This window comes from Tachysurus vachellii, chromosome 1, assembly GCF_030014155.1.
Source record: "Tachysurus vachellii isolate PV-2020 chromosome 1, HZAU_Pvac_v1, whole genome shotgun sequence".
NCBI lineage: Eukaryota > Metazoa > Chordata > Actinopteri > Siluriformes > Bagridae > Tachysurus > Tachysurus vachellii.
The window spans coordinates 40,941,311-40,966,504 of NC_083460.1; the positions used below are offsets into that span (position 1 = coordinate 40,941,311).

At 39.8% G+C, this 25,194-nt stretch overlaps 1 protein-coding gene across 1 annotated transcript in view; it reads left to right on the plus strand.

The window, feature by feature from the left end:
- Positions 1-24,563, plus strand: part of alx4a (ALX homeobox 4a) — a 26,817-nt gene extending 2,254 nt beyond the window's left edge. The window contains exons 2-4 of the mRNA XM_060865591.1: positions 12,045-12,358; positions 19,162-19,290; positions 21,404-24,563. Of these exons, the coding sequence (XP_060721574.1) occupies positions 12,045-12,358; positions 19,162-19,290; positions 21,404-21,721 (761 nt within the window). The 3' untranslated portion in view covers positions 21,722-24,563. The remainder of the gene's footprint in view (positions 1-12,044; positions 12,359-19,161; positions 19,291-21,403) is intronic.
- The last annotated feature ends 631 nt before the right edge of the window (positions 24,564-25,194 follow it).

Consider the following 25,194-nt stretch of genomic DNA (forward strand, 5'->3'; position numbering starts at 1 on the left):
TAATTTATGCAACGCGTTTTCAATAAACAAAAACAAACAAACAAACAAAGCCACTATGTAGCTGCAGTCTGAGAATTAGAAAAGAAACCAAAGGTACCATAGTGTGCTGTCGCTGTGGTGGAATGTGGACCATCAACGGTGCGTGTTTTGTAACTTCACTGTGCAACTTATACTCGTGTTTATTTAAAACCATTTGAACTGGACATTTAAACGAACCACTGATGAAGTACAATTAGCCTGAAAGCTCATGTCACGTCATGTTAACATATACACACTAATGGTACTGACCTTTACCAGACACAAGGTACGCTACAGTTTGGTACCATTAGTTCGATTTGGTTATCACTCTGATTATCAGCCAAACTTTTTTAAAACTTATGACGTCAATAATTTATAGAAATGATCAATAATATGATAAAAAAATCAGATCGTGAGGTTTTAAAGCTAGAAGCTACACGCTAAAGGCACAAAAGGTGTGCACATCATTCATGCTTCTACACCACTGACAGTTGTGTGAATGTTTGTAGCCTTGGTTTCTACTCAGTCTTCTGTTTAACGGACAACTTGCTCTGATGCTTTTGGAAAACTCACATTTTATTACAGACACGATTATGTAGCAGAGACCCTAAATCAGTGCGCTCACTATTTTCTTGAGTCTTGAATTTATGCATGTAGGGTTAATAAGTGAGATCTTTGCATATGCCGAAATAACAAAACGGTGTGAAAGAAACTTTAATAATAATAATAATAATAATAATAATAATAATAATAATAATAATAATAATAAGTGAGCTTTCACGAAGCAATCATTCTTCTCTCAGTAAAAGGATTACTGTAACTGCATGACGTAACTATTGACACACAGGAGATTTATTACTGATCTGTTGCACAGATGTTATTAAAGCCAAATCTTTTTTCCCTTCAGACCAATGAGATGGAGGTTATAAAGCATAATAAAGTAAACAGCCGTGATCACATTAGACTACATCACATTACACCGCGTGTTTGGCCTTCTGCAAATGATATGAAACAATACGGAGTTCCCAAGAAACGTCGGATTCTTACATACAGTGTGTGTGTGTGTGTGTGTGTGTGTGTGTGTGTGTGTGTGTGAGTGTGTGTGTGTGTGTGTGTGTGTGTGTGTGTGAGTGAGAGAGAGAAAGGGGGAGAATCGTTTCATGCGATTGGATTGGTGCCAGTTCTGTGCACTTACTATCTTAAGAGGACTGAAAAAATATCTAATGTTCTATTGCAGTCGCATCTTGAAGAAAAAAAACCCAACAAAAACCCAAACGAGCCGAACCTAATTCTTTACGAGCACTAACACTGCAAACAATGATGTATTTAAATCTATAAATAATATTTTTCCTTAGGACAAACAGTGTAGGTAGTTTTTTTTTTTAAATGAAGAAGAAATAACTTATAGTTGGTCTCGATTTTGTATATAATTTCTGCTAGGGTTCAAATATATCTATAAGGGTTCCATATTCCATAAAGAGAGACAAAATGAGAACCTCCTATGGATGATGAAACATTTTTGTTTTTTGATTGTCATAACAATAAACGCACAAGATATACCCGGTTTACTAAATGAGGTAACTTGCTGAAAAATTCAGGCCTCACAAATGAATAAAAAACAACAACACAACACTAATTAAGCCTTTAGAATAAGAGCTTGAACTCTGCGCCCAGGTTTAGAGGATTATTTTAAAGGCGCGCGTCACCGTCACCAATTAAACACACAGCGCTCAGGACAAACTGAGAGCACGGTTTAAAACTCGGAACCCTATAATAGTTGGCGAGTTTAGTTAGTAATGTTGGGGCACATTTAGTACATCTGCATTACTATAAGGCTACGTTTCTACTTTTATTTTGTAATTGATTTCTTTTTAGAGGAAGTGTGTTAATCTCCTCACGACCTCGCGGCGCAAAAAGGAAACATCGGTAACATTCTGCGGGAAAAGAACTAACAGGAATGAAGCAAAGGATAATGAAGTGTTCTGAAGCTTTGGAATTATATATATATATATATATATATATATATATATATATACACACACACACACACACACACACACACACACAGACACATATAATATAAAAGTATAATGGAAGGAAATAAACAGGATATAACTGATATAAACACTGGCACAAGCCTGACGTGAAGGTGATGAACGCGATAAAAACGTGATTAAAAAGTTTTCTTCGTTTTCTGGGCGTTTAATTTCTATACATCATATATTTTTTAAGAATGATGTAGATGGACTCCTTCGCACTGCTTAATATGAAAAGTAGCCTGAGAAAGTGAAGGCAATTTACTGACTCCTACAATAACATTCTGTATAATAAACCATACAAACCACAAGGAGTTTCACAAGGATTTAAAAAAAAAAAAAAAAAAAAAAAGAAAGCTAGAAGGAAGCCAGGAACTCACATTAATTCAGATCAGATGGATGATTCACCAAACTCTCCTGAGGCAACTGTCACTTTTAAAAATAAGGCAAATGTGAATCCCTTTTTTGGAGGAGAAAAAAAAATCAAATTTTTCTGACCTTTAAAAAATTTTTATTCAACACATTTTAAAGTTTTTATTTTTTTTGGGTGTTGCTTTTAATTAGCTTTACAGTTTGGCGATTCGACCTCGCAGCAGAACTCTGCAGTGCAGAATTAATCTTGACTTCAGACTAAATATTGATTTCACAACCAAACAAAGGCCTGATTGGACGTCTGATTAATCCCGTTAACAACATTTCCAATAAATTCCAGGACAACACTAACATTCCTTCCACAGAAACCAGTTGACGGTTGACCTGAAATGTTACTTCTAAACAGCATAAAAAGAAAAGTGCAGAGTGTTTTGGTGGTTTGTTCTGCCGTCGTTCCCGAGCCGTGAGTCAGAGGGTTTTGTCCGACGCCATGAAGCCTGTGTGTAGCTGTGTGGCACACTGACCCAGCTGGGTACCACAACCACATGCACAAATTCCTTACAGCACATGGAGGGTGAATTTGGAGCTCTGGCTCAGATAAGTTTTTGGAGAAAGTCCAATTTTTGAAGTGAATGAGAAAGATGTTGTCTTGTAGCTATTTACTGAGTGTCAATTGTTTAAAAAAAAAAAAAACCTGTTGAAGGAGCTAGGATTCTTTAGCACATAATGTGAAATAAATCCATTAGTGAAGCTGTAAAGTGAGAACAGAACGTTCAGGTTAATTTCTAAAGATTCCTTCAAACATAAAATATGGGACGTGAATCATTCTGAAATTGCTGTTGTAGGTGTGGTAGTATTTATCCTCCATGTTTATGTGTTAGTAAAACATTTTTTAGATTACTTTTTCATTTATCGCTACAATTCATTTTATCTAAACCATACACGTGTGTGTGTGTGTGTGTGTGTGTGTGTGTGTGTGTGTGGATCAGTCACAAATAAATGCATAAAGAGAGTGATTTTGATAATCTTCTCTATAAAAGCTAAATTAGTAAACAGAGTAATAGTAATCACCTCACAGAGATGATTATGTCAGAGATCATGTTACAGATGTTATCAAAAGTGCTTTTACGATATTAAAAGAACGATTTTAATATCATTTTAACAAAATGATTAAATGAAAAATTCAATCAATGAAAATATATATATATATATATATATATATATATATATATATATATATATATATATATATATATATAAAGATAAAGATCATGAGATAATGTAATGGAGATAATATCATGTCTAATAGAGAATAATAAAATAATGCCTGTATGGCAAAATGAATAAATAAATAAATAAATAAATAAATAAATAAATAAAAGCCTGTTTTGGTTCAATTCAGATTTCCTTCATTTGCATTCAGTTCTCATTATCCTATGAAACCCCTTAGGATATTATCGTAAAAAAATTAATGAATGACTACTGACACCATATTCACACCATAAAGAAATAAAAACACGACCCAGAGTCTGATTTATATCCGATCGAGACTCGGTAGAGTTTCCTCATTCTGTAAAGTCTGTAATTAAGCCGAGGTTAAATATATACTGTACATACGTTAAATATATATTCAAACAAACATTAAATAAAGCGACAAACTGGTAGATGGAGTCTGGTGGTTTAGCACGTCACCGAGCTCAAAATACTGTAAAGCAACAGGGGTGAAAAATAATAAGCACCAGTCCCTGAGGTTCTCTTTATTCTGAAGAACCGGCTGCGTTTCTGCAGGTTGTTAGTCTAAAGAGTGGTGACAAGAACCCAGGATCACTTTACCACTTAGACGACATTACGGCTTTTACAATTTACATTAGTCTCGACTGGCACACGGGAGCGCAGCAGGCTGGCCGAACGCTTCAAAGACGAGGCAGCTGATTGGACAAGGGCTTAATCAAACCCGGGGTTTATCACACGTGAGCGGGTTTCACGCGTCCAAGCAGAACCGAGCGATCTAATTTTATTAAAACTGCCTGTCGGGAATTAGCCAGGAATCTGTTTCCTACAGGACTACAGTAGGGTCACGCTAACGTGGATTCGTCAGAGATCAGTTAAGCTAAATTCTTCTGATTCAAGTTTATGGGTTCAACAAATCAAAAGTCTAAACACTTCTCGAACAATATTACATTTTGGTGTAAATTAGCATCATGTTTGTATATTTTGCATAAATGTGAATTCTTCAGCTGCAAGATTTAAAGCTGAATCTCTTGAATGAAATGGAATTAAATCCTGAGATTAAAATAATGTTGAGAGAACTGGATGAACAGTAAATACATTTTAATCCAGTTTAAAGATTCGTCTGCACGTGTTTCCTCGTCACTTCGTTAGGACGCATAAACTCGCCGCACGTTAAGACGCGTAAAACAGATCGTCACGTCGCCGTGGTGTTAAGCATCACGCAGGAGATTCCCTCCAGGGTCGAGTTTATAACGTATCGCTGATCGCTCTCAAGCACAAGCTAATGAAAAAGGTTAAGTGTGTCATCAGTTATAAATGATGTGAATGGTGTGAATAAAACGGCAGATTAACACACGTTCTTCACGTCTACACGTTTTTTAAAATGACACAAATCACAATTCAGCCTGTTCCAGTAGACTGAGGATTCTTAGTTGTATTGGATGTTTTTCCTTAACAGACATTTACATATGCAAATGCGTATACGTTGAGATAAATACGTAAAATTTGCATATCTAAAAAAATAAAAAAGCTATCCTGTGTGTGATGTTAGTGTTTATTTATCTTCTAGCATCTAAAGAATTTCAGCGACTCCTCCTTTATAACCTCAATAGGGAAAGAAGCTTGTTTTGTAAAAGGATTTTGAGAAACTGCTGTGTTTGTTTTGCTTCCGGTTTCTTCCGCTTTATAAGTGTTTTAAAGGGTTAATAGACGTCTATGTCATGTGCTTCAACATAATGACACATAACTCGACATCACGAGCAGAAACGGTGATAGACGACAAGAAGTGACTGTAAAGTGGGCGGAGCTTAAGGGCCTTCAGATCATTTCTGTTGTGTTTTGTATCTTAAAGATGCAAATAAATAAATGCATAAATAAATAAATAAATAAATCTGATTGTCACATGTAGTTGTAGTGAACTCCAGCATTAATTCCCATTAAATTAACATTTAAAACATCATTAGCGCCAAAGCAGGACATTACATTAACTCCCCGCTTGCTGTCAGGACAGTTTAAAACTTTGTTAATCTATGAATAAATCTCCTGAGATTTTAAACAGGCTGGAGTTGAAATCACTCCAGAGCGAAGGCTCAGAGATCCTCAGACAAGTGGATAGAGGAGTGATTTATCACCAGCAGAGGTTTTAAGGAAATGCTGTGTTTTCTTGCACAGCGTGTGCTCTTTGTTGCATCCTGCTGAGATAAATCCTCCCTCAGGACTAGCGTTGTGTTTGGACTTCTCTGTGGATGGCTCAGGTTCTCACCACTGGGCCTTTTTTTTAAGCCTTGAATAAGGTGATGCTTGAAACGTTAAAAGGGAAAAGAATGCTGTGGTCTGGATGGAATATATCGCTTGGAGTAATCTGTGAAAGGAGGAAAATAAAAAAAAAAAGTCCTGATTAATTAGAAATGCTGCTTAGAGCCAGTTAACCCAAGTGTGTGGTCAAATGTAGTCCAAGATTTAATAAACAGAAGATTAAAGATGTGGAATTTCTTCAACTATAGTGTTGGCTCTGCTCGTGGCTTACTAATGAGATCACTTTTCAACTTTTTACTAATGTTTTCTTACATTATTTAAACAGTTATTGCTAAAAAAATACTGTTCGTGTCGATGTGTCAACATCCATATTCCATCCGATCCGTCAGTCTTGTGTGAAATGTGTGTGTGTGTGTGAGAGAGAGAGAGAGAGAGAGAGAGAGAGACTGAAACAATTAGAAAGAGGAAGTGAGTTTCAGACCACTGGCGAGGTTTCAGAGTAATGATCTTTTTCGTATTGTATGAACAGAAAACAAACCCAATTAGAGAGACAAATAAATGCAGAACAAAACACACAGATTTCTTTTTCTTTTCTTTTCTTTTTCTCCACTGTTTTTCTTCCAAGCAATTCAAAATGTCCAATGTGTCCTTAGATTATTTAATATATCCTTATTTAGATTTAGATTTGAATATCTTGTTGTTTTTAGGTCTGTAATATTTTGCTGTTAACCCTTAGCAGGAACCCCGGGGTGCCTAATTTATAGTGTTGCTTTTTATTTGCCCGGTGCTGACCTTGCCCATCAGATTGCATAAAAAGCATAGGAGATGCCCTGCCGCTTTACAGCCAGTTAAATTACACTTTGATGTATTCCCCCATTTTCAACTGGGAATAAATCGCTGCCCCTTGTAAAGATATGACCCTGACTAACTCAAGGGTCGAGTACTGACATCTTACGGGGTCGGGAGCCTCTGGCGTCTCCTGTCCCGAGGAAAGGCTCCGTTTTTAGTGCACTCGTGTCTGGAACGAGCGTCTGAATCGCTCATGCGTTTATTATGGAATGTATAAAAGGTGCCCTTTCTCCTCCGCTCTCTATTAGACGTATCGAATGGCGAGCGATATTGAGAAGCTTCCACTCCAAAAGCAGTGAGCACAGATACTGTTAAACTAGATTTACAAGATTCATTCATGCTAAGCAGGCAGGTGTGAATACACTCAGGTTAAACAGCCAATTAGTCCCGGGAGCTGAACCTCAGCCTCTCCTAACCTACTCATGAACTCTCGCTCGATTTGTAGTTCTTCATCCGCATGTCAAAAAGTGACAAGATCTAAAAAGCTACACGGGAAAAAATGGCTATTTGGCTGACATTAGATCAGAGGTCCGTCGACACACATGCGGTATGGCGCTACGTCTTAGCTCGGGTTTGGGGTCGGGGCTGGAAAACAATCATCTCCAGACTTTTCTTCTCTCGCTGTTGGAGGTGGTTTGATAGTTTTAGAGTTAAAATGTTCCATGGTTGTGTTTTTACACAGACTTTAATAGTTAAACTGGAAGGTTTTAAGAGAAAAGATTACATCTGTTTATTCTAATAGAAATTTAGAAAGCTGAGGAATTACAGGACATGTACAAAGCGACTGTTTTTTTTTTTTTTGGTATAATTTGTAAACGCAGACAGGGATCTGGGATTTGGGGTTTGGGAAAAGACTCACAGTGACCTCCACAGCCTCATTTGCCTTAAGCCTGAGATTTTTTCCTAAGCTAAATGCCGTGCCCACATGCCCTTTTACGACGTCGTTCAACCGCAGTCCTCTCCGAGCCTTTCCCGTTCTGACACAACCGATTTGCAGTGAGGTTTCATGCCCAGATCGTGTTACGAGGCCATATGGAGAAACTCTGAGAGCAGAACCGCTGTTCACCTTGAGCGACGGAGAAACGTCGCCGCCAGGTTCAATCCCTGATTCTAACAAGCGAGGGATTGTCACAATATCCGACGTCAAACCGAATGCACGGACGACACAAGGCATCAGCAAGACGCTTTGATCGCCAGGCAGCGACTGCGAACAGTCTGACAGTCAGAGGCACACGGCATCTCAAAGCGAAAGCCGAAAATATTTACTCTCGCTCCTTCTTGCTTAACAGGATGTGTCAGTCCTGAGCAAGAGGCAATATGGGAGCCATTATGTTCCCCCCTGAGCCCCGAATTCATGTCTGTCACGGCACAGAGGCCACAGTGACCAGGGAAAGCACTCGGTCCCGTACAGCCGGCTCTCGCTGGGGTCTCTGTTACACACAGGACCAAAAAACAGACCCTCAGGGAGGATTTATTCTCATCACTGACTGTTTACACCAACAAGTGGTCAAGCGTTTATCTGAAACGAGGCGAGTCAGGTAGTGAACAGCAGACGTACTGAGACCGCCATGCTTCATGTCAACATTATTGACACTGACGGTTCTCTAGAGCACGATTTGTATGGTCTGTTTTATGTTACCAAAAAAAAAAAAGCAATAAAACCTAGACAAAGTCTACGAAATAAATACAAACAACTTGACAAAGACGGAACAAAACAAATCTACGATACCAGAGTTTAACATGCAATAAAATGCTACTTCTACCACAAATAGTTATGTGATGATTTATATTCCGTTTGTATTGTAGTTGCAAGTGTGTCAGGTGACTCAGTTAAAGCAAAATCAGTGCAAATGTAAAAGATCTGGTTTCTCTGCTACGACTGTTTACATGGACGTTTGACCCTGTCGGATATTTGCGACAGAATGAGGACATGTCTGATTAGGGTTCGGGGCTGTACATTTCAATTTCTTCCTTCGACGTGGGAATGTAAACTCACTGTACATTTAGAGTTTTAAAGCGTAAAAAAGTCATGAGAACGCTGTTGCTAGGCAACTGAGAACTATAGGTTTAAAATAGTCCCCTACTCTCCATACAACAAATACACTATAATGCTAGTTATGACCTCCAAATAACGTGCGCAAATCCACCCAAACAACACGGTGCATTATGGGTATTCCAGGGCTGCAGAGATATAACGTTTGAGCATATCAGAGTGCATTGTGGGACCGAAATAACACGCCACAACGTTTCCTCAAACTGGTGCACTTTATATACGTACTGAACAGTAAAGGAGGTAAAAGCAAGCTAATAAATATTTAGGCGGTATATATATGAACCGATCGAGCCGTTCATTTAATTATAGTCTTTATTAGACATTCAGCTCCACTTTCCACAATCTGGCTTCCATTAACTATCAAATCACACAACTGCTTGTTAGTAAAAACTCAAACTGATGCCTCCTTGATTCCTCCAAGCTACTTCCTTGTGCTCATGATTTATCCTTCCTTGATTTATCGCAACATTTGATGTAAGGACATGTAACAGGAACAAGTAAATGCTTCACCACGACCAAAAAACGAATCCAATAAAAAATATAATAAGACGAAGGAGAACCACGAATGCGAAAGAATATATTCAATGCAATAAGTGAATAAGTGAGTGAATCAGTGAATAACTGACTCAGTGAGTGAATCAGTGAATAACTGACTCAGTGAGTGAATCAGGGAATGAGTATTTCAGTGCTTCGTTGAGTCAGTAAGTGTGTCATTAAATAGGTGAGTCAATTATTCAGTGTGTCAGTCAGTTAGTGAGTAAATAAGTTAGTGAGAAGGCGAATGAGTCTGGCACTGAGTGTGTGAATCATTTAGTGAGTCAATGAGTGAGTCAGCGAATTAGTAAATGGATGATTGAGTCACACAGTGAGTCAGTGAGACAGTCAGGGAGGGTGTAAGTGATTAATTAAGTAAGTAAATGAGTGAGTCAGTTAATGAGTCAGTAAGACAGTCAGGGAGGGTGTAAGTGATTGAGCAAGTAAGCAAATGAGTGAGTCAGTTAATGAGTCAGTAAGACAGTCAGTAAGTATATAAGTGAGTAAGTGAATAAACGAGTGAGTCAGTGAGTGAGTCAGAGAAAAAGTCAGTCAATGAGTCAGTGGGTTAGTAAATAAATGAATGATTCAGACAGACAGTCAGTGAGAAAATAAGTGAGTGTGTAAATAAATGAGTCAGTAAGTGAGTCAATTTGTCAGTAAGTCAGAAAGTAAAATTTTTTTCAGAGAGCAAATTCCATGATTCATATGGTAGCGTCATCACCGATGGTTCCAAAGCTCAAACCATACCTATGCGTTCCACATGCCAGAGACTGACATCATGCACACGTTTAGCTTTTTAGTGCTATTTCTTTATTGCAACATGAGAAAACGAGACTCCTTTCCTGCCTGAGGAAATCCCAAACCCGGGCCGAAGCTGTAGTCGCTTTACATCCTTTACCATGTAAGAAGCTGAACGTTTGAAGGCTAAAAAATCGAATCCATTTCAGAGTGACAGACTGAGGTTTCACAGCTGAGCTGATGCACGTTTCCAGTGGCTTGATGCAGAAAATTACCACGCCGGTGTCTCATCGCTGGGTCAGTTTGGCGTCGTGACTGTTCTGTGCTCCGTTGCAGCAGATCACACAGACAAGCGTGCGGGTACGAGGCCAGTGAGAAGAATCCAGCCGTAGAGGAGGAAACCTGCAATTTTCTATCAGGCTGCAATTACATCTGTTTCTGTGTATCTGTTTCATATGAGCACTTGATTTACGAGCTGAGACTGGCAGCCGTAAGTGGAGCAAGTCAGACATGTTCAGATATTACACAACGCCAAAGACCTGACACTAACACTCTGGCTTCAGGCACACAAACAGCCTGAGGAACTCTGTGGATCAAAAGTGATTCTTACGCTCCAGCGGTACGACGTGCAGGTGCGAATCAGTACAGATGAAATAAGACTCAGAAAACAAACATCATTTCGTTTTCATATTTTTTACCTAACGACGTCTGGCTGTTGTCATCCATACGTTCGACAAATATTCATCACGATTTACGCGAGTCATGAGAAAAGACTCAGGGATCAGGACGTGATTTGCGTTCAGACCTTTTTGTATGACATCACTGGTATGAATCTGGACGAAATACGTCGTCTCGCTTTCATACAAGCCTTTATTCACCTTCATAAAACAATACACCGGAACATAAAACATAAGATATATCTGGCACAAATCTGGCACTAAACACTGAAGAATGCAGATTCTTAGGTCAAATCTAAAATGTTTAGTGTTCTTCACTTGTTCTCGGGATGTAGAATCATTTTTGAAAGCTAAAAACTTTTACATTTCCATAGAACCCTTAAAGAACACATAAAGAACCTTTTTACAGAAGAGTAAACCAAGGACCTCAAAGTTACCTGTTGAAATCCATACATACTTTTACAAAAAACAATGTTCTTTAAAGGTTCTTTAAGGTTTCTGTGCTTAATTATGAGTTCTTAGCTTCTGAAAAAAAAGGTTTGACGCAGAACCCTTCTTAATACAACCTTCTGCTCCACAGGACACTCCCGTACCAAGGTCAGCTCTGGAACCCTATTGTTTCTTCACTTGTTCCACTGCTGGTATAAACAGAATCATTTTTGAAAGCCAAGAACCCTCAGAGTGTAACAAGAACCAAGACAGTTACACGTTAATATCTGGACATATTCAAGATATTTATTAGGAGAGAACTAACGAACAATAACCTGGAGGGTTTAACAAATAGTTTAGACATAAAAAGGTTAGACATAAAGATTCTTTATGGGTTCTTTAAGGGTTTATTAGATAATTACAGGTTCTTAGCTTCCAAAAAAAGGGGTTCAACTTAAAATCCTTTCTAGCAGTAAGTGAAAGAGTTGATAAAGAAAGGAACCTGGTAAAGAACCACAAAGAGCATATTGTGTTTTCTTCTCTTTGTTATTTAGTTTGTTATTTGAATTTTCTGTTTTCATCCATTTTCTCCAAACCCGCAAAACTCTTCTGGTTCTAACCACATGGTCCATGTTTCCCAACAGTACACACAATGTAATCATCATCATCTATCATACAAGAAAATAACAGTGGATAAGTGATCTTCAGACATGTAAAGATCTTCAGTCATCTCTATCAATAGATATTGCAAAACCATCTCCTACAAATTTCCTCCCTCCTGTGGATGAAGATCCTTCAGTTCCAAATCTGCAGCTCTAATTCTCTCTTTCTCTCTTCTTCTATTTCCAGGTAAAGACACCACAGGGTTGACCGACTCAGAGCTGCAGGCGAACACCGACCGCACAGGGATGGATGGTAGCTACCTCAGCGTGAAGGATCCAGGAGCCAAGGTTCCTCAAGAGAGACCCAGCTCGGAGCTCACCTCCCCCCTGGACAAAGGTGAGGGTGAGAGCAACAAGGGCAAGAAGAGGCGCAATCGAACCACCTTCACGAGCTATCAGCTGGAAGAGCTGGAGAAAGTCTTCCAAAAGACGCACTACCCGGACGTGTACGCTCGAGAGCAGCTGGCCCTCAGGACGGACCTCACAGAGGCTCGAGTGCAGGTAAAATCCACCTGAGGCTCATCCTTACAGCCCGGAAGCTTCTCAGCACCGGGTTGAGTTGTTTGTAGCTCCAATGACACGTTCTAGCTTATTGATTTGAAAGAGCCTTTGCTGTCAGCCATGTTACCAGAGAAACAGAAATACCAGCTGCATCTTTAGATATAAAGGCTCACTGCAAAGAGAAGCTGGTATTAAGAGTAAAAATAATCAGGATTTAGAAATGGAAAATAAAACTATGTCGTATCCAATGAGCTAAAAATGTGACAGGACTGAAATCCTATGAAACACACATCAGTATGTGATTCTTATTCAGAAATATTCATTTTTGTTGATGGTTTCATGTTAAATTCGAATAAGGGTGTACAAATTTCTGCACTCGTGTGTTGCATCCAGGAAAACAGGTCATCAAATTGAACTTTTTTCACGTTAAACATTTGGTCCCCTAAATTGAAACTAAAGGAGTGTAAACATTTGCACTCATCTGTAATAATACTTTGCTATACATTTTGCATCGATTTTGTTTGTTTTGCAAATTCAAAAGCTGTGTAAATCTTTGCCTTTATAAATTTAAAGTTAAGGCACGTAACTTTTGCACATAACTGCTTATTTTCTTTTGCCACAAATTTTGCATAATGGCTGGGAAACTGTAAGGGTTTTTTAAATTTCATCGAATGTCATATTTGTTTTTAGAATGTTGCACATAACTAACACTAATTCCCCACAAATGTTCTAGAAGTTCTATGTCCTTAAAACTGGGAATAATAACGTAAAGTTATAATCATGTGATTTACGTATGGGGTCAGAATTGTTTCGTTATTCTGAATAAATATTCCACAAATAAATATAAAGAGTTTCACAAATATTTTTTAAATCAACAAATGCACAATAAGCAAACCGTAAATATATGTTACAAATTTCACAAAAAGAAATTAAATTCACAAATAAATAAAATGGGATTTGCAAATAAAATTTTTTTTTATAAATATATATTTAATTGTATTTATTTGTGAATGGCTTCCTGCTCATTTGTGGATCGCGTTCTGTGCATTTGTGGATTTGAAACATTTCTAACGTCAAGACGTGCACAAGAATCCACAAATAGGTGGACTCCGCCCACCGCCTACTCCAGCCAATAGGACAACGGTCTCGTGGCGCTGACCAATCGTGGCACGGTCTATTGGCGTAGACGGTGGGCGGAGTCCACCTATTTGTGGATTCTTGTGCACAATTCTGACCCCATATTTACGTGCCACCGAATATTGCTTTAAAATTCCTTTGAAGTTTTTGCACATGAAAACCTTAAAAGTGAATATATTCAAATCACGGAATCGTCACTCGGAACCTTGCGAATATTTTTAAAATCTGGATTCAGCTTTTCTGAAGAGCAAGATTATAAAGAGAAGCGGTGAGAATCAACACAGGCAATGAAAACTCTGAAGCACCAACAGATATCCAAATCCATATGTGTGAAGCCGAGGGGGGTAAAAAGGACATCGCATGCACGCTGCTCGGTGTCAGGTTGCACCCGAGGCCTTTGCCAGAACCTTTGAATTACAACATACCTGAGTCTGGAAAAACCCAGAACCCATGACCCTCAGATTCCTCCCTCTTTATATTTGCATATAATCCTTGCAGGACCACAGATGCATTCCAGCCCTGAGTGACACACAGGGAGAACCCACTTCACCCAATAGCACGTGCACACTTCACTAAGAACCCCGGGATTTAAACTGTTTGTTTTTCATTAACGTCCTGCTCAGGAAAGAATGTGTCCCCCCCCTCTCCGGGCCGGGCAAGAGAACCTCGCTGAAGGCTTTGGATGTGCCGAAGTTTCACTCGTAACCTTCAACCTCGTCTCGGTTACTCGAGTAAAACACAGAGCCACTTTTAGTTGGTAAACGTGACTAAAAAAGAGTATACGTTCTGACTACGATCTTAAACGGGTCTGAAATGATAACAAAATTGTTATAACTGTTAAAACTGTAAACATAAAGATAAGCACCGTTACCAAAGCAGTCCGTTACATAAGCGGAATAAATCATCCTCATTAGGAAATTGAATCTGATCAAAAAACTCCAGCACTCCAACACAAGATGAGCAAGAAGCCTGAGGTCAAAGGTCGAGCACTTTAGTAACCTGCACCACGTCCTGACAGCCTGCAGGTTCGATACGACAGGGTTATTTGAAACGGAAAGAAAAATGTCATGGAAAGAAATGCGTTCAGCTTGCAGGCCAAAGCACTTGGCTGAGTTCATTCACGATCAGTAGTCAGTTGTGTCTGTACAGTAAAATACTGACACGATTTATTGCACGTCATCATAAACCCGGCGTGGATTTGAGTAAATATCTGAGGAATAAACAAAAAAAAAAAAAAACGGCCATGATACAAAAAGATAGCGAACCTACAAAGCTGTTTATTTGATTTGTTTGTAAAAAAAAAAAAAAAAGAAGGTGAAGTTGAGTGACAGCAGAAGCAGACGATCAATCCTCAAAGCTGCTCACGACTTCAAAGCTGATCTTTCCCCTCTTTCCGCTGGGCCGAGTTTAGTGTTTCTGTTCACTCTCCTCCAGCGCTGGAACATAAATAAAGCTCCATAATAAGCGTCTAAGTGGCTTTAGCTGTCAACGTCTTTACCAATTACTGTGTCGTTACCACGTGCCCTAAACACACAAAAATAAAAAAGTTTCCTCGCAACAAGCCACTGAACAAGTTTGCTAAAAAGTGCACAGAAGAGAAACGTCCATGGGAGAGAGAGACAGGAAAAGAGAAGACATTTTTAAAGTGAACTCTGCTCTCTAACAATCCTCCCTCAAAGCTCTGGCCTCTCGGTCTCTCTGGTACAAAGGCGGGCTTTTTTGGTGAGAGCAGAAACTCTACACGCCTCTGCGTTGGCTCGTGTGCTTGGGTTCAGAAAGAGGAGAGCAGAGGAGCGAGGGAATACGTCCACCTTTTCTTGTCGGCACGCCTCTCCGGGGTTGGAGGGGCAGCGTCGGAAAGCCGGGGGGCTTAGGCGTCAGGAAATTAAACATAAAATGAAAACAAGCTCGGGTTTGAAACGATCCCATCTTAATTTCCCAACTGAAGAGCGAAGATAAAACCGAAGCCGAGGACAGGAAGAAAACAGGGACAAGTGGCTGCACAATCCGTTACACAGTCCATCTCTCTCTAGCAGGTTTTTTTTTAATTGTATAAACACAAGAAAGGTGTGTAAACATGAAACCACCCGGTGCTGATGAATTAACCAATGAAAACTCAACACTCGTTTAAAAACGTTTTCCTCCAAACGGTGAAGTTTAACAAATCATTAACATGTGGAGCTGGTAAAGGAAAATAATCCATCATGCAGAGTCACTGTAATCTCCACACAGCTGATTAGTTTATTATTCGTTTCTACGTATTTTTACCTTCAAACTCCACAACAGACTGCCAACGATTACAATTTTTAAAGTTACATAAACAAACAAATCAAATACGTGGCTAACAGCCATTTTTTTTACTGTCTGGAATTTAGTAAGTGTGAGTGGGATTATAAATGATTATAAACACTGAGAGTGGGATTTTAAATGATAATAAACACTATAATGTTTTATAATCCCACTCTCAGTGTTTATTATCATTTAAAATCCCACTCTCAAACACTGAGTGGGATTATAAATGATTATAAACACAGATAGTGTGATTATAAATGATTATAAACACAGATAGTGTGATTATAAATGATTATAAACACTGAGAGTGGGATTATAAATGATTATAAACACTGAGAGTGGGATTATAAATGGTTATAAACACAGAGTTGGATTATAAATCATTATAAACACTGAGAGTTGGATTATAAATCATTATAAACACAGAGTGGGATTGTAAATGATTATAAACACTGAGAGTGGGATTATAAATCATTATAAACACAGAGTGGGATTATAAATGATTATACACATCAGAGAGTGGGATTATAAATCATTATAAACACAGAGTGGGATTATAAATGATTATACACATCAGAGAGTGGGATTATAAATCATTATAAACACTGAGAGTGGGATTATAAATCATTACAAACACTGAGAGTGGGATTATAAATCATTATAAACACTGAGAGTGGGATTATAAATCATTATAAACACTGAGAGTGGGATTATAATTCATTATAAACACTGAGAGTGGGATTATAAATCATTATAAACACTGAGAGTGGGATTATAAATCATTATAAACACTGAGAGTGGGATTATAAATCATTATAAACACTGAGAGTGGGATTATAAATCATTACAAACACTGAGAGTGGGATTATAATTCATTATAAACACTGAGAGTGGGATTATAAATCATTATAAACACTGAGTGTGATTATAAATGATTATAAACACTGAGAGTTGGGTTGTAAATCATTATAAACACAGAGTGGGATTATAAATGATTATAAACACTGAGAGTTGGATTATAAATGATTATAAACACTGAGAGTGGGATTATAAATCATTACAAACACTGAGAGTGGGATTATAAATCATTACAAACACTGAGAGTGGGATTATAAATCATTATAAACACAGAGTGGGATTATAAATGATTATACACATCAGAGAGTGGGATTATAAATCATTACAAACACTGAGAGTGGGATTATAAATCATTACAAACACTGAGAGTGGGATTATAAATCATTATAAATACCAGAAAGTGGGATTATAAATCATTATAAACACTGGGTGTGATTAAATCATTATAAACACCAGAAAGTGGGATTATAAATCATTATAAACACAAGAGAGTGGGATTGTAAATCAAATCTTTTCTATAATTGTATATAGTCAAGTCGAATCGTGTAACCAGGAGTTTTGGGGTATTTTATAATTCAGCATCAGCTTAATTTCTAATTTCCTAATAGTTTTATTTAGATTCCTTCCTGCTGACAACATCAAACATAACAAAAGCCAGTTCTTTGCTGAACAAACAAACAAACAAACAAACAAACAAACAAACAAATAAAAACAGCACTTGTGGTTCACGTTTCCTACCAGATGAACAGAAGGTTATCAAAAACGAATCAGTCAGCTGTCTGTCTCCTGTAACAGGCTTTTCAGGATATCTGTCAATCATTCTGGACGTGTTCATTAAGATAACTCGCTAATTATTCGTTGTGTAGCAAGCGGTTATGATGTACTGACTCTGACGTTCAGTGTTTTTCATGGTAAATAACGTCATTTAAGAGAACCTTAATCTACAGGACCCGGAGATCGGACATGACATAAAGTGCAATCAGAGTGACAGTGCGATCGGGTTTCGCTGAGAGCAGATAGAACGATGACGTCTGTCCGTTCGACTGCAGTGGAAAATGGCAGACTTAAACCCATCTGAGACTCGGCCTGTATTTAAATCGCTTTCTCTGCCTTTGATGGTAGTTTAAACATAATAATGCTCTCATAAACAACGCTTTTAGGATCAGTTGTCAGAGTTAATTATGGTGCACTTTTGTCATGAGAATGCTGTGCTATGCTAGTCTAAGCACAAAGGGAAAGGGGTGAGGGGGTAAAAAAAAAAAAAGAGGGGGGGGGGACGGGGGTGAGGGGGTGCTGCAGGATCTGCTAACATTTTGTTTTAGGAACTGATGTGATGTGAAGTTCTCCCCACATTGTCTGTATTAAGGACCATCCTCTCTATTCTCTTTGATTGTCCGTGCCGCTGTGGAGCTTCGTTTCTTTCGCTCGCCTTTCTTAATTGTGTGCGAGCTGCATGCGTGTGTGGAAGCCCAAGGAAAAAAACTGCATGTCAGTGGACCAGAGATCAGCAAGATGATTGGGCCAAAGTTTGTTTCCAGCTCTGAGCTCAAACTATAAAGGAAGCCTTTTGAAAAGAAAATAAATAACCGAGCATGTGACTGTCTAATTCGAGAAATTCAGAAGTAATACAAGAGAACAGACAAAAAAATAAATAAATAAAACAATTATACTAATAATAAATAAAAAAAAAAATACAAAAATACTGGATTATCCTTCATCCTGAAAAACCGATGCAGGCTCATGAGACCTCAGGACAGAGATCCAAAAATGTCACACAAAAATTTCACATAAGCCAAATAATAGAAAGAAAAGAAGGAAGGCAGGAAGGAAGAAAGGAAGTAAAGAAAGAAAGTTACTAGAATACAGTTACTAGAATACATCTCTATCATAGAAAATTGCACCGTGACACTTCATTATTCTACAGATATTACATCATAAAAGGAAAAATACAGAACTACGACAGCGGCTCAAGCCAGACTAATCGTATCAGAAGTCACACAAACGCCTCACGTATCATTTAACATTTATTCTCCTCAATGTTTGTGGAGTGAAATCACTTAGACGCTGTTTGGCTCTTTTATATCGCATTGTTCCAATCTATCATGAGTGAAGGTGAAGGAGTGACAGGGTTCTCTGAGACCTCTGGCCTCGCCGGGTTCCTGCACTCCCCTTTCTACCTCCTGCTGTTCCTGACGGCTCCGATAGAGGGGGGGGGAGGCTCGGAGGAGGCCTTCGCAATCCGTCATCTCCCACAACATCAAACACCACGCAGGTCTCACTGAACTATTCTTCCAGGAAGAGATGCTGAAAAATAATACAGCGCTCTGCAACAGCCAGGATCCTTTCTGACCGAGCGTGTTGCGACATCCTGCCTCGTAACGGACACAAGAGACTTTTTTCTCTCTCGCTGGGATCGGTTCAATTTGTGCTGATAACAAATACATTGTCGATTTAAACGACCGGAAAAAAGCCCGGCTTTTATGAGGCGTTCCTTAAATATCTCTGTTTCCCTGCAGGTATGGTTCCAGAACCGAAGAGCCAAGTGGAGGAAGAGGGAACGTTTTGGACAGATGCAGCAGGTCCGAACACACTTCTCCACCGCTTATGAGCTTCCACTCCTCACTCGGCCGGAGAACTACGCTCAGGTAAGGCGAACTGCCTCGGTAAAAAAAAAATATATATCACGGGATTTATTTATTTATACAGGATGTCGGGAGAGTTTTACACATCAGTCCTGATATTTCAACACTTTTATTGCTAAGCTACGTTCAGTAACGCAGAGCGTCTCCTGCTGTTCTCCTGAGGTCTGGACTGGTATTGGTCAGGAGGTGTTGATTCCTTTTCGTTTCTACGGTAACAGATCATTCAGTGGTACTTGAACATATTATAAAAAGCGTGTAACGGAAGATGTGGTGTATTTTTCGTTATTCTTTTATGGACCGTCGATGGGCGGAGCCTCCAGCGTCGACGCTTTGTAACGGTCCGATGTAAAGCTGTAACTCCAGGAAAGAGGAGTTTATGTTTCTTTGCTGTTTCTTGGCAACATGACCAGCTTCGAGAGTGAATAAAGAGAGGCTCGAGAAGGAACGGCTGATTATAACTGCTTTTATAATAATAATAATAATAATTATAAAAGCGAGAGCAGGAACATTAATTGCAACTGTAACTGGATAAAACATAAAAGTAGTGATCGTTATAAGATTGCTGTAGATGTAGAGGAATAAAGCAACACTGGGATGGTAGCAGTGTCTCTGACTCATCACCAACCAGTCACTGATTATTTGAAGGACCCGGAGTTTATTATTTCTTACTCAATCAGCACTGGGGTATAAATGCAGAATAAATAATAACAGCAGCTCTGTGTGCTGTAAACACTGCGTGGGACCGGAGAAAAGCTCGAGGCTTCTCGTGTCCCAGGAGTCGGGTCAGGATCGGAGGCCGAGGCAGAGCGAGACACGCCCTCACAGGAGAGCGAGAGATTCCCCCGGATTTATTGTCAATCTGCTGGAGAGTGGGAGAGCAGAGGAGGCTCTTCAGGGAGCAGGCCTGCAGCTGTGGAATGCGGCCCGACACACATCTGGGGCATCTCCCTGAGAGGGCTTTCATCTCTCTCTCTCCGCCGCAGCCCTCCCTCAGATCCCCTTGCTTCAACACACACACACACACACACACATCCACTGCCCTTTCACTTCCCTCCACACTCCTCCTCTCAGCAGAAAAGACAGATCCACAGAGTCACGCTAGGTGTTGAAGAGAAGCACAGACACACATTCCTCTTCTGAGTGAGGCTGAGAACCTCAAAGTGCCTGATAAATCTCAAGAAAAAAAAAACCCATGCGTCTCAGACTCGGCGTCACAGCTGAGACGAGAACTTTAGACTTTCCTTGTTTTTAGAAACGAAGGAAAGCCATAACTGAGGCATGTGGTACAGTTCCAGGTTTAAAGAAACAATTAGTTGTAGAATGAGTTCTCTGGAAATCTGATATCTTCAAACTCTACGCTCGAATTCACTCGGAATACATTTGAAAATTAAGTATAACGTTTAGCGCTAACATCAGATGTGCAAACAGTCACGTTTGTGTCCTATAAAAGAGAAAAATCGCAGTTTCCACACCGGGCCTTTCAGGTGTTTGAGGGTTATGATGTCATCACATTGTCTAGTTGTGACTTGGGTTAGCACTGGTTATGCTAGTAAGCTGGAAAAACTTTCTAGCGTTAGCATTGTGGGAGACTGACACTGCCCCCTGCTGGCAGGCTAATGTTCTCCAAGTGAGGATACCAGGCTCATTTCGCAAGAAACAAACTGGGAGACATTCTCAGTGAATATGTATAAAAGCTATTAATCAGCTAGTTAACTTGAAGCTAATGTTAGCCAGGATGAGATGGTGGTTGTCATGGTAACATAATATTTTGACAGGTTTGGTCACTGTAAATTGGGTTGGGGTTAGTAATACTGGAGCACCGCTAATTGGAGCTAGTTAATTAGTTAGCTCATGTTTCTGATATCAATGTGTTCGAAGTGGCATCTGGGGCGTTTTTGTAATTTGAATATTTATGAATATGTAAATATGTAAAGGCTCTGGTAATGAGAATAAAGATGTAGAGATTTTCTTGGTCATTTCTTTAGTATTGTTCTGTACAGATTGTTGTAGTGGTTTGAAAAGTGCAGAACAACATTTTTTTTCGAACGTCCTGTGTGTGTATTAGTCTGTAATAATAAGACTAACAGCTATATGTTTTCTTTCCATTGCATCACAGATCCAGAATCCCTCATGGATCGGAGGCAGCAGTGCAGCGTCCCCGGTGCCAGGCTGTGTTGTTCCGTGTGACTCGGTGACTTCCTGTATGACCCCTCACCCCCACGCGGCGAGCGGAGTGTCCGACTTCCTGGGCGTGCCCAGTCCCGGAGGTCACATGGGACAAAGCCACATGGGCAGTCTGTTCGGCAGTCCAGGCATGAGCACCGGCATCAACGGATACGACCTGAACATGGACCCTGACCGGAAGTCGTCCAGCATCGCCGCTCTGCGCATGAAAGCCAAGGAACACAGTGCAGCCATCTCCTGGGCCACATGATCGCCCTGACGCACCGGCACGGCCGCCCGTAGTGCTCTTTAACAACGCGGGGAGAGAAAAGAGGCTGTGAAGAGGACAAAAAAAAACCAGTGTGGGTGAATACCAGAGCGATCACGATGCCATGTGTGCAAAAGGACAAAGACGGTGAGGGAGTGGACTGACTTGGAGATCAGAAAACTGACAATATTATTGTTATCAAAAAAAAAAAAAAAAAAAAACCTGTGAAGGAAAACCTCTTATAAGGAGTAGAATCATCTGAGATCAATCTGATAATCTGAGAAATGAGAATTAACCAAAGAGAACCATGAAGGATTTGTAGCTCCTGGGATTAAACTTAAACTTAATAATAAAAACAACCTCTGCACTTATCAGATGAACCTGTAGGTCCAAGGTGTAGAGAATAATTACACAGAAACCGAAACTAGCCTGAGAGTCGTCGCAAATCTGATGAAAATCACTTACACACTTAATCTGCGAATTAAGAAATAAACAGCTTTTCTTTCCATTGGGGCAAAACGTACACGTACACGTCGTCTGAATCGTTCTACACAGACGTTGCACTGAAGATTTTTTTCTTACATCCGGCAGCGACGTGTTCGTTCCTCAGAGCAGAAAGCGTTCGTCCGGCGGTGCGTGTGATGGTGAGAGAGCGATCCTGAACGTACAGGAACAATTGTACAGGAAGGTGTAGAAGGTGGACGGCTTTAAGCTTTATGACTTACAGAATGCTTATCCTCAGAGTTAGACGTTTTTCCACAAGGCGTCTGATGACAAAGTTCAGTTCAATGTGAGAAGTTTTGGATGGTTATGACTTTTTTTTTTATCCACCAACAGGATGACGTCAGACTTCCGAGCCGTAAATAAACTAAATATGTTAACATATTCCCTGAAGCTCAGTGTGAGGAATGGTGTGTTAAATGAGCCTGTTTTCTGCACCTGCTGATTCTCCTGTCACGCGGATCGATGATGGTACGCAGACGTTTTCTTTCGGCGCTGGTTTATCATTAAGAGGATCTTTGTCGTAATGTATCACCTAAAATGGAGACGAGTGAAAAACTTTAGGAGTCGCTACACGAACCTAACAATTTACGTTAAGATTCATTCGATTTTTTTGACCAATCGCTAACTTCGTCTAGCCCCGCCCACAAGTCCTAGCGTAGATATCATGGTACCAGTGTCACAGCGTGACCCAAATTTAGCTCAGGTTTACATCATACGCATGGAAATTGCAGCAACATGGAGGATTATGGGTAATTTGCCTTCCTTACATGTCTGGTTAAATGAAATTTGACATTTGAATCACAGTGTAAATGCTGCATCTTAAAAAAAAAACCTAACGTATTCCACTTCTGTGCAGAGCTAGCAATCTGTCATGAGTAACAAAAGAGCTAAAGCCGTTCCCCTCTCCAAGAGCTTCCCAGGTGAGACGGCTCTTAACGGCGGCCCCAAGCCGCACGTTAGCGAGATGACGGATTTGTTGAAATATATTACCCGTATTTCTACATCTCAATCCAAATTTATTTTCTCTCCTGGAGAGGATCAGGGCAAAGACGTTTAACCTGAAGCGACGACACGCGTGTCTGAGAGCTCGGACGGGGTTTTCTACATGCTCCGTACGGCAATAACAATAACGTCAAACATCATCACGGCTCGTAGAGGGACCAGATTTCTGGAAAGATCACGAATGAAGAGTGTAATTTGACAGTGGTTTGGGACATTAGGCAGGAAAAAAAAAGAAATAGAAAACTTCTTAAAGTTCTTTTGCAAACTGTAACCTGCTGTCCAGGCCCGAGGTTTCAAACGCTGAGTGCAGAAGAACTTGTGCTGATTTAGTCGAGACCTCTGGAGCGTTTATCTGAGCGTACGATCTTCCAGCGAGGGCCAGTTCGAATACGATACGTATAAACATTTAAAAGCAGGCTCAAGTTTGATCCTTGATTCATTATTTTTTTGGCAGCGGTCCCTCGGAGCGGGAGAGACGTCCAACTTTCTGCACTCGACTCTGACACCGTCTCTCCTTCTGCACTTTTCTATCTTCATCGGGCGGAAATTTTACTCAACGTGCGCTAGAAGCCAGAACCTTTAAGTCTGATTTGCTTGTTGTTTTTTTTTTTCTTCCTTTCTTCCGGATTCCAGATATAGATCAGGTAAAAGCAAATCTGTTTTAAATTTGAGGAAGAATCCGATCCGTGTTTGGACAAGCCGTTTCCAGTGTATAAATGGGAACCACGTTTATGTCATCACACTAGGAGGCTTTTCGATCCCTCGCTTTCGAACGTGAAGAGGTTTAATCGTGTTCGTAAATAGAGATGAGCGATCGGCGCTGGCGTTTAACACTTCCACACTCGCGCTTGAGGTCAAAGTTTGAAGTAGATGATGCTAAAACAAAAAGAGAGAAGGAAGAATGGAAGGAAGGAAGGAAGGAAGCTCGTTTCATCGTGATATTTGTTTAGTTCCAGATAAGACTCTTGTTTATGGAAGTTTAGATGAGCGACTGAACCAGAACTGAACGGAGACATTTTAATCCTTAAATTAGTTTTTATGACTAAAGCATCAGTTTGATCGATTTAGCTCTGTTTTGTTTCACATTAACACTTTTATCTAGAGCCAGTAAATAAAACGTTCCTCTCTAAATGCTTTGACCTAAATAACTGAATTGGAACAAAATGCACGTGATTAGCTGCAACAGAGGATCGGCTACAGAAAGAAGGCTCGTTGTATTTCTCACCACCTACGTGGTTTGGTACCATGACAACGGAAAGGTATGAAATGTGGCGAAATTCCGAAAACGTTTCTGACGAGTCAGGTCGATTAAAAACGTTCTGACGTTTGCGTATTGGCCAAACACTTTCAATGAGTTTAACTAACTGTGATGAAAGTCGGATGGGGTGAGGAACCCATAATCATCTCAAGAACGCTTGAAGAACCTTTGTTTACAGTTCAGCTCGATACTCGGTACCGCTTGGAACCTGTTAATGATTGGTAGACACTACACAGAACCTAGAAGGGTTCTGAATCTCCCAAGAGTGCTGTATGATGGGATGATGTCCAGAGTTTGACCTGAACTAAAATTACAAAGAAAACAATTCTTGAAGGGTCAGTTACCCTAAAGGGACTGATTGGATTAAATGAAACAACCGCTGGATAATGACGTGTTCTCAACTTCTGCCAGAAAAGGTTCCTAGCGAAGAACCCGCAATCACCCAAGTGACCCTGTTCACCTCATCTGAATTCTCAGCGTTCTAAAAGGTTCTGCTTGGAACCAGTTCTGATATGAAAACACTACCTAGAACCAAGGCTTCAATAGGACACCAGTGCAGGTTTTTCTGAAAGGTATTAGAGAGAATGGTTCCTGAAGGCTTCTTTAAGACTAAGTGTTCTTAGTTCTACATAAAAACTACATTTCCTATCAGAAGGGGTTCTTAGTACCCTTTGTTGCACAATAAGAAGCTCTGATTTCTCGGTGACTCCTT